This window comes from Thermothielavioides terrestris, chromosome 5 (genome assembly GCF_000226115.1).
Source record: "Thermothielavioides terrestris NRRL 8126 chromosome 5, complete sequence".
NCBI lineage: Eukaryota > Fungi > Ascomycota > Sordariomycetes > Sordariales > Chaetomiaceae > Thermothielavioides > Thermothielavioides terrestris.
Genome location: NC_016461.1, coordinates 4,317,371 through 4,331,328, shown reverse-complemented (window position 1 = coordinate 4,331,328; position 13,958 = coordinate 4,317,371). Strand labels below are relative to the sequence as shown.

Below are 13,958 nucleotides of genomic sequence, written 5' to 3'. Positions count from 1 at the left end.
GAGGGGTCTTGAACCGCCTGCTTGTCCTCTATGTGTTCCTCCGATGTCTCGTGGCGCCCCTCGTCCCCCGGGAGCATGTCGGCGGGCGGTGACGCCGCGCTCGCGTTTGATGTTTGCGCGCCGTCGGCCTTGGGTGTCGATTCTGCCATGGTCGCAGAGGCAGCGAATGCGCAAGCGAGAAGCCTTAGTCCTCGAAGCGAGCGGAGAAAGGCACGGATGCCGGCGTCCGTGTGCGTGCAATGAGCTGGATAGCGGAGCTTCCCGACGCGCCGGATACGGGGGGTGGGCAATCTAAGGACTCGCTTCCGACTGTCCGGGAACGGGAAAGGACCACACGAGAGCAGTAATTGGGCCAAATCCGACACTGATTCGTATTCTTCTTCGTTTAGAGGCCTTTTTTTTCCTGAATCCGACTTCGCTGGCTTCGGATGCTGGCCGCGGATGCTGGCCGCTAGCGGTGTGACTGTCGGAACTACCGGATGTGCCGTCCTGGCGTCATGGATTATTCGCTGGAACGAGCGTCGGAGAGCGGAAGCCAAAATAGGGCGTCAACACGATCCTCAACGGAGGAAGTGGACGAGCCACGAAGGAGAGGCGTAATGTATCACGCCGCAAATTGGAGGTGGAATGGCCCAGGTTAAAACCGGTCCGTTCGTTGGCCACAGCAGGTAGCAGGCGTTCCCCTAAGGCGAGTTCTGGCAGGAGCGACGGGCGACAGGGCGGCAGGGCGGCAGGGCGACAGGGGGGATCAGCAAAGCAATCACGGATGTAGATGCGATTCTCAATAAAAAGAAAAAGAAACAGGAAAACAGCAGCTAGAAAGAGCCAGCAGGGCACCGAAACAATATCTACCAGGAGACAATTCGCATCGCGCGCATGGTGCGATTTGCAGCCGAAGGGGGAAAGCGAAGGGGAAATCATGGTACCTACCCGGAGTCGTTTCGATACCGGGAACGCTGAGGTTCATGGGCTTACTTACCACAGTACGGAGCACGTAACTTTACCCGGAAGCTGAATGTGGAACAGCCTTGGAAGCAGGACAGCGCTGTGGGCTGGTGAACTTGTGGGGGGTGGCCGCACTGCACAGGCCAGCAACCTGATTGGAAGCCGACCTATCGCCGGGGGCGAAACCCGCGACTTATCGAAATAGGTAACAAGTGATCGCAGCGGCAACCTTGGAAGTCAGTCGGCATATGACGCACTCCATACATCCGGACAGTGTATGGTTCCGGTTCGTCATGGTGATAGCGGCTGCTTACCATCGGTGCAAGTCTCCTCGAAAATGGAAGAAATTGAACCTCACAATTGCGAGTTCCCTGTATTTGGGCTTTTCTGAAGACCCGTCCAGAAGCCGTTGCGTAGTTCTGTGTCGCCACGATGACGGCCTTGAATCCTTGGCCCAGGGTCCAGGTTCCAGGCCAAACAGACCGACCACCAGACCAGGCACGGATCCCCCAGGTTCGTTCATACCATCCTTTGTAAGGTCCGTGACTCTTCAGGGACTAAGCCACCTGCGGCCTCATTTGTGATGTTTTCTTGTGACGAGGAGAGCGTGGAGTTGACCGCATTGCTATTGTGTGCAGGGACTCGGCCGCACCCGTCACGGTTGGAAGCGAATGCGCTGGCAACTTTTGCCAACCCGAAGCCGCATGCGGTGTTACGGTCCCCAGCGATGTATACAAGTTCGGGCTATGACCTTGCAGCTTGTCAACAATGCATACCTAGGTTGCCCAGGAAGCAAGGAAGTTGTGCAACCAGACCCCCAGGGGTTGTCAGGGGCTCAACGTCAAGGGTAGCTGCTTGTTTAGATGCAATGGCTTATTAACACTATGACGGCGAGTGCGCAACGCCTTCTCTAGTCTACCACGTCAAGCACCTCTCGCCCATCTAACGGAGGTGCATTTGACTCTAATTCTCCGGCCGGACTCCCTATCCTGTACCAAGCCAACACTGTGCAGTTCCGGACGCCGGCCGCCTTTCCCCAAGCTTACAACGCCCAACCCTGGATATTAAGAACAAGAAGAAAAAAAAAAATCTCAGTCAGGACAGCTGCTATTGGGCCGTTTCATTCTTCTTCATGTCCCGGCCAATGCCGGGCTCCAGCTTCCACACGCCGTTGCAGAGCCAGGTGCCGTCATGGTCGAACTCCCAATAGTTGTCCGGGATTGAGTGATATAATGGACGGCTGTAGCCCGGCTTCTCGCCTTCGTCCGCCGGCGGCTCCTCAGGGAACGGCGGCATCGGCCGGATGCCGTTCTCGTCGAAGACGCCGGCGACCATGAGCCAGTCCTCGTCCTTCTTGAGCTGGTGGACCGCGATGACGTCCTCGCCGTAGAGAGCGTGCCAGCTGGACGTGAGGTCGGTGTCCTTGCGCGCCCACGGCGTGCGCTCGCCGGGCCGCATGTCCTTGGGGTCGAACTCGAACTTCTCGCTCTCGTTCATGTGCACGAACGTGACCTTTTGCCGCGCCTTCATCAGCAGCCAGGCCATGGTCAGGTCCTCGCCCGCGACGACGTGGAACTCGTCCTGCAGCTTGGGCAGCAGCTCGACGATGTCCCAGGTGACCGTGTAGATGGCGCCGTGCGGGAAGGACGTCTTGTGGTACGAGTCGTAGTAGAACTGCCCGACGAGCGTGTGGTTGACCGTCGCCACGAGCTCGTCCGTGCTCGAGTTGCGCGGCGCCATGCGCGGGCGCAGCTTGCGGTCGTACATGGCGCGCGCGTTGAGGAACAGGTCCGTGTCCATCTTGGAGACGAACTGGTACTTGCGCGGGCTCTTCTCGGCCAGCCAACGGTAGTACTCGACCGTCTTGATCGTGTTGGCCGTGAAGTCGTCCTCGGAGAGGTGGTCGAGGACGATCAGGTCGCCAAACGTGCGGTTCTCCTGCTGGATGACGGGCATCCACTCCGGGCCCGGGTTGGAGATGACGAAGCGCTGGTCCATCGGGACGTCCTTGAACAGCTTCATCCACGTGTAGCGGATCAGCATGCGCCGCTCGATGTCGAAGGCGGAGCATATGACAGACCCGAGCCAGGGCCGCTGCCGGCCGTCGTCCGGCGGAGGCGTCGTCATGGGCGAGGGCGGGAATGGATTCAGGGGATAGCTAGGCTTCCTTTTGATCCCTTCCCCGGCAAGAACACCATGGACCAGGGCCTCCATTTCTGGCGGATCCCATATCTTCAGCTCACCCGGGACGGGAGGGTCTTTCGGTCCGTACGGAGGCGGCGTCGACGACGGCGGCGGCGGCGGAGGAGGAGGAGGAGGGGAGCCGGGATGCGGCGGGTGATTAGTCAAGTAAGACAAGGAAGGTAGATGCGAATGGCCGATGAGGAGCAGCGCAACCGCGAAGACGCTGGCCAGGCTGAGGATCCAGAACTTGGTCGACAGTGCGCCCGCGCGCTTGATGGACAAGCCGCGCAGGGAGTCGACAGCCCAGGATCGGCCGGCCGCCATGTCTGTGCGGCTGGCGGTCAAAAGACCGTTGTGTTGTGTTCGTGCTGCCGACTCGTCGGTGTGCTAACCTGGCCCGCGAGGGAAAGAAACACTCTCACGGCCAAGGAGCACGGAGTCGGAGTCGGCGCGCGGAGGACGAGTGCGGGCGGCGGTCATTTTTGAATGTCAGCAATGGGGGGCGCCTCAGGTTCTCATTCTCGACCCCCCTGACATGGGCCCTCTCGCTCCCTTCTCCCTGCTTCGCCCGCTCGGCGCAGTTCTCACTGGGACCGCCATGCGCCACCGGGCCAATCTGGCGTCCTGGACCAGGCTTGGCAGCAAAAATGTCTGTTCGAATTAACTACACTTCACACACTCCACAGTAGTGTACATACACGACACTTGGAGAGGAGGAAATGCAAGGGTTGGCTGTAATGCGAATGCTTGTAAGGGTTGGTTGTCTGCAGTGGCGCGCCCCCCAACTGGCGCTACGAGAAGAAAATCTGTGCCGCATGTTTGGTACCTAACTTGTGGAAGGGTTGTGGAAACCGACAGTGCTGATATCTGACCTTCAGCCACTGCCAAACCATGGCGCCTCCCTCCCAGCAAAGCTTGCTCAAACAAGGCTGTGAACGTCGATGTGCAGTCCATACCCGCAGTACACTACTTGTACCTCCATAACTCAGGTACCATAGTGCGCCAAGGGGGGTTGTCGACATGGTCTCCACTACCATCTTGGAGCACGAATTGGATCACACAGTCGTCGAAGAATGTTCAATTTTCCAAGATCATCGCCATGAAAGTCACCTAGACGAGATTGTCCTACCTCTTATAGCATAAAATAGTTGAAAGAGCATCTCTTAGTATAAGAGAACATCTCTAAGAGATCATTTTCAAAAGGAAATCTTTTCGGTTGATGGTTACTTGCGGAAGGAGGGATCAACGTACGTTCTTCTCGGCGAATTATTTCGGTCTGTCGGACTGTCCGTGACCAAGGAGACGGGCGCCAGGACCATTTCGCCAACTCCCCGTGGCACGCCATGGTACCGGCCTTAGTGTATTCCGTACGCAGTAGTGAGGTACACTATTTATTCCTCAAAGCACCAGTCTGCGGTATCTCAGGTGAGAAAGAAGCCCCACCTGTGCCGTGAGGCAGAGCCGCAAAGGATTCGGGTTCGAGTGCGAAACTTGTCGGGGCCGTGCGGATTGTCGTTGCCGAGACATTGCGGGAGGAATACCTTCCTGGTACGGATTCCTTCACGGGAGGAACCTCTGTGGGAGATCCATCTGCAAATCAGCACGACAGGGTGTGTGTTGCTGGGGTAGGTGGAAGGATTGGCAAAAACGCCCACGAGCCGCGAAAAGTTGCACTCCGTACAGGGTGTACTGTGCATACACGGCGAAATCCAGTCAATCCCTGTTTGTTCCACTGCTGCCTAGCGTATATATACTACCGAAGGCAGGGAGTAGGTACCGTAGTGTAAGCTTACACGAGTTTCCCAGGGCTTTAACAGGGCCTCGACAAGGGCATCTTGCCATCTACCTAGCCAATCAGATCGCGCGAACGGCCCACAGCTCTCACCACGGGCATCTCACACCAGATCCACACCGTCCGCAATATCTCAGTTCTTCCCAAGGAGTCACAATTGTTGAGTGTCCTCCCCATAGCCCAAACCTCAACGCCATTGAACACGTGTGGTTCTGTCTGGATGAAGCGCTGACTCGATCGCGCAAGGTACGTTCAACGGCCCACTAGCAACGAATTGAAGGCTGCACCTCGTTTCCGGCCCACTTTCTCCTGCAGTTGGTCAATTCAATGACGCCACGGCGACGCGGATACACGGGGTACTGATGGGAACTCCTTTTCACAGCTAATTTCCATAGAAGTTCGGGTCTCTTTTGGCTTAATATATGTACTGGCACTAATCTCTGGATTCACGCCAAAGTTGATTGGCTTGGCATGTTACATTTGGCCCCATCGTCATCACACGCTAACAAACTTTCAGGGACCAGGTTGGACTGGGGCTTTCCGCGATCCGTCCATGCAAGTCTGGGCCACTGAAGAACTCCAAAAGGAGGCACTCGCTCGATCCCTCAGAGGAACGACCTTCCCGAGGTCCCTACTCAGTCAGCCACATCACGCCAACCGGAAATTACACGTTGGCCACGACGGCTTGGCAGTCACCCAGCTCCAACGGCTGATGGCTAAAGAGGTCCCGCCAAGACTAATTTCGGCCAATTGTCGGCAATGTTTTTACAGCGTTATTACGCAGCCCCGATCACCAAGGCGTTTACACTATCGCCAAGGCGTTTGCACTATCGCCAAGCGGTTAGTTCGCCGGGGGTACAGGGGGCGGCGCCAGCCCCCCGCTAGTTAGGGTTCGGGTTATGGTTAGGATACGAGTTATAGTTAGGGTGCGGGTTATCTCGGTTTTCTTTTTTTTTTTCAATTTGGTTGAGGTTTCGTAAAGTTGTTACAACGAGTCTTTGCGATTGTTGTTGTTGATGTTGCTCGAAGTCGTCGTGGCCCCGCTCACCCTGTGGCGATTGTAAATACTTGTAAGCGGCAGTCTCCGAAATTAGTCTTGGCGGGACCTCTTTAGCCATAACCCTCCAACGGCGCAATACTGTGTACGGATGTTCTCATCAAGAAGATGGGCCACCAAAACGGGCACGGTCAATTCGTGTTCAGCGGCAGAGAATAACTAAAGTTGAGAGAAGCACCCCGCCTTCCTCGCCGGCTCTTGAGGCGCGTCAAGGGCTGCGGGTCAACATAGCGCGTCAACCCCGCGCGTCAAACCCCATGCCACAGCACTGCCTCGTAGGGCTGGATACCTGGTATCCAATCTCAACCTCAGATCGCACTGTGCTCTTTCGTTCTGATCCTCAACGGTCCTGCGACAGCACCTTCAGAGCATTGCTGACCGCAATATCGAGCGAACATGGATTGAACTGGCCGGTTCACACATGCCGTCCTCGGCACCGAGTCATACGATCTGCAGAGGCCCGAGATCGCTCATAACCCTGGTACCGCATGTTCCAGTACATCGCGCTGGGCTTCCCACGCAAGCCAGTCCGATCTCGTTGTCCTGTACCGTGCTTTGTCAGCCACGCGAGCTCGCAGAGAATGGGAAGCCGCCCGCAGGCGAGGCGGCGATGGCTTACGGTAACAGCCCCATCGAGTTGACCTTCCACACCCCGAGCGCCAGGGCGACCAGCTGCATGACGACGTAGGCCAGCTTGACCTGGAGGATCTTGGCCCGGTTGCCCTCGGTCTCGAAGCGCTCGAACGCCTGGTTCGTGGCCAGGATGCCCATGATGGGGTTCTTGAAAGCCATGTAGACCATCATGATGCTGAAGATCTGCAGCGAGTTGCCCGACATGTACATCATGATGGCCGTCATGGGCAGGCTCTTGATCGGGCCCAGCGCCACCTCCCACGCCTTCTTAAGCTTCAGCGTGTCCATCTCGGCGGGCGTCGGCGGTTTGCGGGGGGGGGCGGCTTTGCCGGCGTTGTTGTCCTTGGCATCCTTCTTCTGCGACGCGCGCAACCTGCGTTAGCCGTGGCGCCAGGCGCCAAGGGCGCAAAGGGAAGGCGAAAACTGCGACTGACCTTGGAGCCGGTCGAGATTTGCGATGACGCCCACGGAGAGCCTGGCGGATCAGGAATGCTGTCCGGCTTCAGCTTGTGCGCTGGCGGGTTCTTGAGCTCTGCTGCCCACGCGGGCAGTGCTACTGGAGCGGTTGCGAGTGCTGACATCGTGTGCGACGCCTCACGGCGTTTTTCCGGGGGTGTCGTGGTTGATGTTCCCGCGTTGGACCATGGAGCGTCGCCGTGTCCAGAGCAAGCGATGTCATGAACGGTTGGCGGGAGGGAGCCGCTCCAGGTCGTTAGTGTTAAGTTAACCATTAGCGCCTCTTGGCGGCCTGCTTGGTCCGACCCCAGTGGGCCCACAGCGGCCCGACCGACCTGCAAGCTGTCAACCTTCAGGCTTCTTCCCGCTGAGGCGGAACCCCTTCCTTTCCAGCCCAGGTTCCTAAATGAACCTGGAATCTTTACAAGCCCGTCCTTTCGGACAGGAACGTCACGACGGGAACGTTTTTCATACCGGCCGACTCGGCAGTCAAATCGACGAACGAACAGGTCTTTTGTTACTAGACTCCCGCGTCCCTCCGGAAGTAAGATGCGCACGTGTTTCTCAGTTTTCGGTAGTGCCATCCACTCTCCTCGAGACATTCTCGGTCACATGGGCAGCCTCGAGACAAGAGAGCAGGACGGCTTTCCTCCCGGCCCGGGGATTTCGTTGCATCCCAGGCGAACCAAAGGATTCGATGGCCCAACTTGTACAGCGCTCTATGCCTTGCTCTAAACGGACCTCACCGTACTCCGCAGCCATGCCAAGCAATAAGGCAACTATGATGCTCTCGTTTGCTCGTTGAAGGACGGAACATTTGTCGCGACTACCTAACTGCAAGGACACTCAGTGCCTGAACTGCCTTATGTAGTGTAGCTCGCGATCATGCGATTGGAGCGCATAGGCTACCCAGATCTCGGCCGGAAGACCGACGAAATGGAAAAGGCGGAACGATCACTGCCGCGAAAATGCGACGGCACGGACGATCTGAAACCCGCGATGCCTTCCCGGCTACCTGGTTTTGCCCTGGGCCCCATGCTCCACCGCACCGTTGTAGCGAATGGAAGCTCGTTTGGATAAATGAAAATGCTCCGTCTGCTTCGCTCACTGCCGAACAATCGAACAAACGAAGCCTTCCTCCGTCAATGGTGCAGTTCGCCGAGGGGTGGCCGGGAGGCTCGTGAGCCTCCTCCTCCGCCAAACGCCATCGTGCCACTTGCCTCCCTGTCATTCGGGCGGAACTACACAGCACAGATTGGAACCTAGCCCCGGACTTCTTGGGTTAGATCGGAAAGGTCCAAGACGGGCCTGTATCCCGGCACATCACCTCGACATCCCCAGCAGCATGGCGTCGCGGATGGCTACTTATAGCCGCCTGGCGCCTCCCGGTGCCTCCTTGGGAGATGCACCTGGGTCCGCCACCTCTGTCCCGTCGGCCTACAGTCCTCGCCAGCGAAACGAAGATCACCAGCAACCATGAGGCTTCCCCAGACCGAAGTTAGCCTCGCGCTGCTCGCCTTGGCCGCCCCAGCAGTGCGCGCCGGGTGCAGTCTGCCGTCCAGCTACAAGTGGACGTCGACCGGACCGCTGGCGACCCCCAAGTCCGGCTGGGTCTCGCTCAAGGACTTCACCCACGTGCCGTACCAGGGCAAGCACCTGGTGTACGCCACCGACCACGACACGGGCTCCAGCTATGGCTCCATGAACTTCGGCCTGTTCTCCAACTGGTCCGACATGGCCTCGGCCAGCCAGAACGCCATGAGCCAGGCCGCGGTGGCGCCCACGCTCTTCTACTTCGAGCCCAAAAGCATCTGGGTCTTGGCCTACCAGTGGGGCCCTACCGCCTTCTCGTACCGCACGTCTACCGACCCGACCAACGCCAACGGGTGGTCAGCCGCCCAGCCGCTCTTCACCGGCACCGCCGAGGGCGCCCCCTACGGTCCCATCGACCAGACCCTGATCGGCGACAGCACCAACATGTACCTCTTTTTCGCCGGCGACGACGGCAAGATCTACCGGTCCAGCATGCCCATCGACAACTTCCCGGGCAACTTCGGCACCGAGTCGACCGTGGTGCTCTCGGGCGCTACCAACGACATCTTCGAGGCCGTCCAGGTGTACACGGTGACGGGCCAGTCGTCGCCGCAGTACCTGATGATCGTCGAGTCGATCGGCTCGAGCGGCGACCGCTACTTCCGGTCGTACACGGCCAGCAGCCTCAGCGGCTCGTGGTCGCCGCAGGCGACCAGCGAGAGCGCGCCCTTCGCGGGCAAGGCCAACAGCGGGGCCACGTGGACGCCCGACATCTCGCACGGCGACCTGATCCGCTCCTCGGCCGACCAAACCATGCCCATCGACCCGTGCAACCTGCAGCTGCTCTACCAGGGCCGCAACGGCAGCGGCAGCACCTACGATCTGCAGCCGTACCGGCCGGGCCTGCTCACCCTGGTGGGCGCGACGGGCGGCAACAACGGCGGCGGCAGCAGCAGCACGCCTACGACGACGGCCACGCCGCCGGCCACGAGCACGCCGGGTAACGGCGGGACCGTCGCGCACTGGGGACAGTGCGGCGGCAGTGGCTACAGCGGGCCGACCGTGTGCGAGAGCCCTTACACGTGCACCTACCAGAACCCTTGTGAGTCCTTTCTCCTCTCCTCTTCCCTCCCTCCTCTGCTTAATCAAGTCTGTCTTTCTCATCTTCGGCGCGCTAACGTGACGGATGCTACAGGGTACTCGCAGTGTCTGTGAGAGCGGTGAGCCAACGGCGGCAGGAATCGGAGCAGAGCGCACATGGACGGTGGAGGTCGCAAACCTGAGAAGGGAGAAGGGGGGGAGGTGGCGCCATGGGGTTCAAGTTGCTCAGGGGACCGCATTTGTCTGTACATAGCTGTTGTTTGACGGACATTCCAAGTATATATTCATTTGTCTGTCTCCGTTTGACCCAACCCCACTGGGGCATGGGCTTGCTTCCAGCGGTCTAGTTCCGGATTCTGTTGCGTTGTTATCAAGGGTAAACTATGCGCTTACAGCTTTCAATGGAACAGAGTCCGTGACTGAGAAATCAAACATATCAAACTTGGGATCTTGTCACGTCAGGGGTAAGGGGCTCAGAGCTTGGTATAACGTATTGGCCATAGTTTCCCCACTCCTAGATATATATATATCACGCTCTGTTCAGTCTTTAGCTTTCCTTTGTACTAAAACAACGTACTCTCTTTATATTCCAATGCTCTACTACGATCCTACCGTTACATCTATATATTGCAGCTCGCTATAGCGTATTAGTTATAAGCCTAGACGCTCTATAATTGTATATAGTAAGTAACCTATAGTAAGCTCTCTCTCTCTCTCTCCTTTTTTTATACTCTATATCTCAATATAACGACTACTAAGAGCAATTTAACTATTATACTCTAGTCCTATATAGATTAGACTAAGTAGTTTATAGAGCTTAAGATCTTAGCTCTAAGCAATAGTATCTAGGATAAATATAATCTAGATACTCCTAACGAGCTCTAAGATAAGTGACTAAAAGTTCCTATAGAGGAAAACGTAATTGAAGAGCTTTGTAAAAAGCGTACTAAGGTATCGAGCGTTCCTCTAAAGCAAGTTTAGGCTCCTATTAAATAAGAGGTTGCTACTAAGCTCAAAGCTATATATAAGGACTACCTTATAATCTCTATTATCTAGGAGAGCAAGGTTAAATCCTATTCGCTTATTAACTAGTAGATTATATGCTCTATCTACTAGCTTCTACTCAACGCTATATATATTACTATCTTAAATACTAGCCTTAGTAGCCTCTAGGCCCTTATCTATAAGCTCTATAAGTAGCTTATACCTACTAACGCTCTTATAGAAGATATAGCCGTTCACTAATATATAATAGTCCTATAAGAAGCTTATAGAGTAGGTATTAATCTATATAAGTAGTACTATTCTTAGAATAAAGTGTACCTACGTATAAAGAGCTTTGATATCTTAGAGGTTATTAGACTTAGAGCTTCTAAGCACCTTATTAAGGTAGTTGGCTACTAGATCGCTTTAGACTAGGCTCGCTACTAGCTCTCTAAGATCGAAGCACTTAAAGCTAAAAGGCGTCTAATTCCTATTTTTAATAAGCTAGACGCTCGCTTTAGCATTTAGATTGACAACGCCTACTCTAAAGGGCTTAGCTATAGTGTATTTACCTCTTTAGAAATAGCTTAAGGCAATAGTTCCTTAGATAGTATAAGCTTTTATAGCTCAAAGCTCTACCTATACCTTTATAAAGTTAATAGCAAGTATAAATAGAAGCTAGTTGACTACTAGTTTCTCTAGACAATAATCTCTAGGGTAGAGAAGGGCCGTTATAAGCTCTTAGAAGTACAAATTATTGAAATTAAAGAGCGCTTTAATAAACTAAAGTAGTATTCCCTCTAGGAGAGTCTCTAAAAACGGTATAGCTCTAGCTCTATAGAGTAGGAGAACTCTAGCTTAGCTCTCCCTAATAAGATTATCTATACTATTATCGACCTAAGCCTCTTTAGCAAAGGAGCTTACTACCTACTTATATTCTTAATCGCTATTACCTACTAGCTCACTTAGAGTACTCTCCTTAACAACTATACTACTTTATATATCGTCAACGACAAAAAGCTCCTAGTTCCTAGTACCTTTATACTATTAAAAGATAGTAACTATATAGAAGTAGGTACTACTACTTTCCTTATTTTAGGAAGAGGAGAGCATATTATAAAGGGGGTACTAGATAAAGAGTAGAGGAAAAGAACTATAGACCTCTATTTAAAGAACGTCGCTATAGTAGAGGGCTTTTACACCAACATTATATTAGAAACCGCTCTATATATAGCTAGTATCTAATATTTAGGTCTAGACTACTCTCTATAGTATAGAACACTTAAAAAGAGTATAAAAGTCAAGTAGTTTTCCTTAAATCGAAGAACCTTTCCTTTTACTTTTATACTCTCTAACCTTTATAGAGCTTTATAGGCCTAGTAATAGTGAATATAGTTGTTTATAAGGATAATATAAGGTTATATATATTATATACGCCTTAAGAGAAAGAAGATACTAAAGAGCTTTAGTACAAGAGATCTAGACATCTAGGTTAGAGAGCTCTTTAGGCATTGGCGTAGAGCGCTAAGAACATTAAGATCTAAGGAACACCAACAATTAAATATAAGATATATACTTTATTATATACTAGGAAGTACAATACGCTTTATAAAATAGAGTATCGTGCTCTATACCTATTCTAGTGTATTTCCTAGGACCTCTTCTTATTCCCTTCTAGGTTTAACGGATCCTAATACCTCCTTACGATCAAGGACGAATATAGTAGACGGATCTAGGCTTTTATACTCTTTAACAAGGGTTAAACTAAGCTTTTCAATACTATTAGAGCTTTTAAACGCTAGGTTAAACGGTAGTAGGGACTCAACGTCTATAAAATCCGCTAGGACAACGATATAGGAGTTATTATACTAGAAGATCGCTAACTAATAGCTTACTAGCTCTAGGTATACAACGAAGGTATCGACTTAGAGCTTATACTAATATATACTCTATAGCTAAATAGAGCTTTAGAGCAAGTAGGACAAGTCTTATAGCTAAAGAGTATAAAGATGCTTATTGCTATAAACTTATCTACGAAGCTCTAGCTAAAGGGAATAAAGGTAGTAGCCTTCTTATATTCTATCTCGCTTAGCTATACTTATAGTCTTCAAAGCTTTAACGAAGTATTCTACTGTCACAGAGCTACGCACAGTTGTGGTGGTTGCTGCGATATATGCAAGTGGTGCGCAGCGTTCGACCACGTTGTAGTCGAACTGGTGGATCTTTTGTCTATTTAGCGGAGTGGTACTGCGTAGCTCTGTTACAATTGTTCGACTACAACGTGGGTATACTAGAGGTCCAGTGTTCGAACCGGCGTAGGGTCGCTTTTCGAACATTGGGTTGCTTCCTTCGTCGTGCTCACAATGACGTATAACATAGTGGCGGCTCGCTTCGCCAAGACCTACTTACGTAGGGTTCTCCCTATGTGACGTAGGTGTACGTAGATGTTCCACCTACGCGAGTCATGCGATTCATTGGGGGTCTGACACTTGCATGACCATCCTTAGCAACTGGCAGCCGTTGCGAAGGGAGCTCGAGGTCGAGCTCCTCCGGAGGGGAGGATAGTTGTCACAGAGCTACGCACAGTTGTGGTGGTTGCTGCGATATATGCAAGTGGTGCGCAGCGTTCGACCACGTTGTAGTCGAACTGGTGGATCTTTTGTCTATTTAGCGGAGTGGTACTGCGCAGCTCTGTTACATCTACTCTTAGTTTAAGAACTACTTTCGTTAGTAGGAGTCGACCTTCTATTAAGCGTTAATGGCGGATCTATACTCTAACTAGTCTAGGATCTTCGTATATAGCTATAGAGTATACCCCTTAGATAAAGAGTATAAAGTAGAGCATTGGAAGAGAGAATTTAAAGTATAGCTATATAGGCAAATTAGATACCTAGTTAGGTATAGAGTATTTAATATTTACTATATCTAGGTGCCTAAGCTCAATAAGGTTATTGTAACGAGGAATATAACGTTTAATAAGAGGACCTTTTACTATCTAGGTAAAGAAGAGCTTCTAGCTTAAGAAGTTGCTATTGTTAAAGAGGTGGTAGAGCACCTAGATAAGGGGGTTAAAAAGACCTAGGACGCTAGGTCGATTCTTCGAACGCTCTATAAATTTAAGTATAGAGGACTAACGCTTAAGTCTATTACTATTGTAGTTCTTAAATATAAAAGTATACTACTAGGTTAAGACTTAGAGGTAGAGGAAGCGTATATATAGGGTGGACTCTTAACCCCTAAGATGTCACTAGAACTATAGGCTTAGCTATAGAA

General features: G+C 52.6%; 4 protein-coding genes across 4 annotated transcripts; 2 read left to right on the top strand and 2 right to left on the bottom strand.

Annotated features, from left to right (window-relative positions):
* Positions 1–322: 322 nt before the first annotated feature.
* On the top strand, positions 323–1,077 carry THITE_2122865 (uncharacterized protein). Its single transcript, XM_003657245.1, has one exon. The coding sequence runs from the start codon at positions 442–444 to the stop codon at positions 598–600; it is 159 nt and encodes a 52-aa protein (XP_003657293.1). The 5' UTR covers positions 323–441; the 3' UTR covers positions 601–1,077.
* A 797-nt stretch (positions 1,078–1,874) lies between these two features.
* On the bottom strand, positions 1,875–3,713 carry THITE_2122864 (uncharacterized protein). Its single transcript, XM_003657244.1, has one exon. It carries the CDS (start codon positions 3,451–3,453, stop codon positions 2,053–2,055), a length of 1,401 nt encoding a protein of 466 aa, XP_003657292.1. The 5' UTR covers positions 3,454–3,713; the 3' UTR covers positions 1,875–2,052.
* Positions 3,714–6,448: 2,735 nt separating this feature from the next.
* Positions 6,449–7,192, bottom strand: THITE_46416 (uncharacterized protein; the record flags this gene model as incomplete). The annotated part of the gene is made up of 3 exons (XM_003657243.1): positions 6,449–6,521; positions 6,598–6,934; positions 7,042–7,192. 3 exons carry the CDS (start codon positions 7,190–7,192, stop codon positions 6,449–6,451), a joined length of 561 nt encoding a protein of 186 aa, XP_003657291.1.
* A 1,229-nt stretch (positions 7,193–8,421) lies between these two features.
* THITE_2122859 (glycoside hydrolase family 62 protein) lies at positions 8,422–10,245 on the top strand. Its single transcript, XM_003657242.1, has 2 exons — positions 8,422–9,702; positions 9,796–10,245. Exons 1-2 carry the CDS (start codon positions 8,544–8,546, stop codon positions 9,813–9,815), a joined length of 1,179 nt encoding a protein of 392 aa, XP_003657290.1. The 5' UTR covers positions 8,422–8,543; the 3' UTR covers positions 9,816–10,245.
* Positions 10,246–13,958: the final 3,713 nt, after the last annotated feature.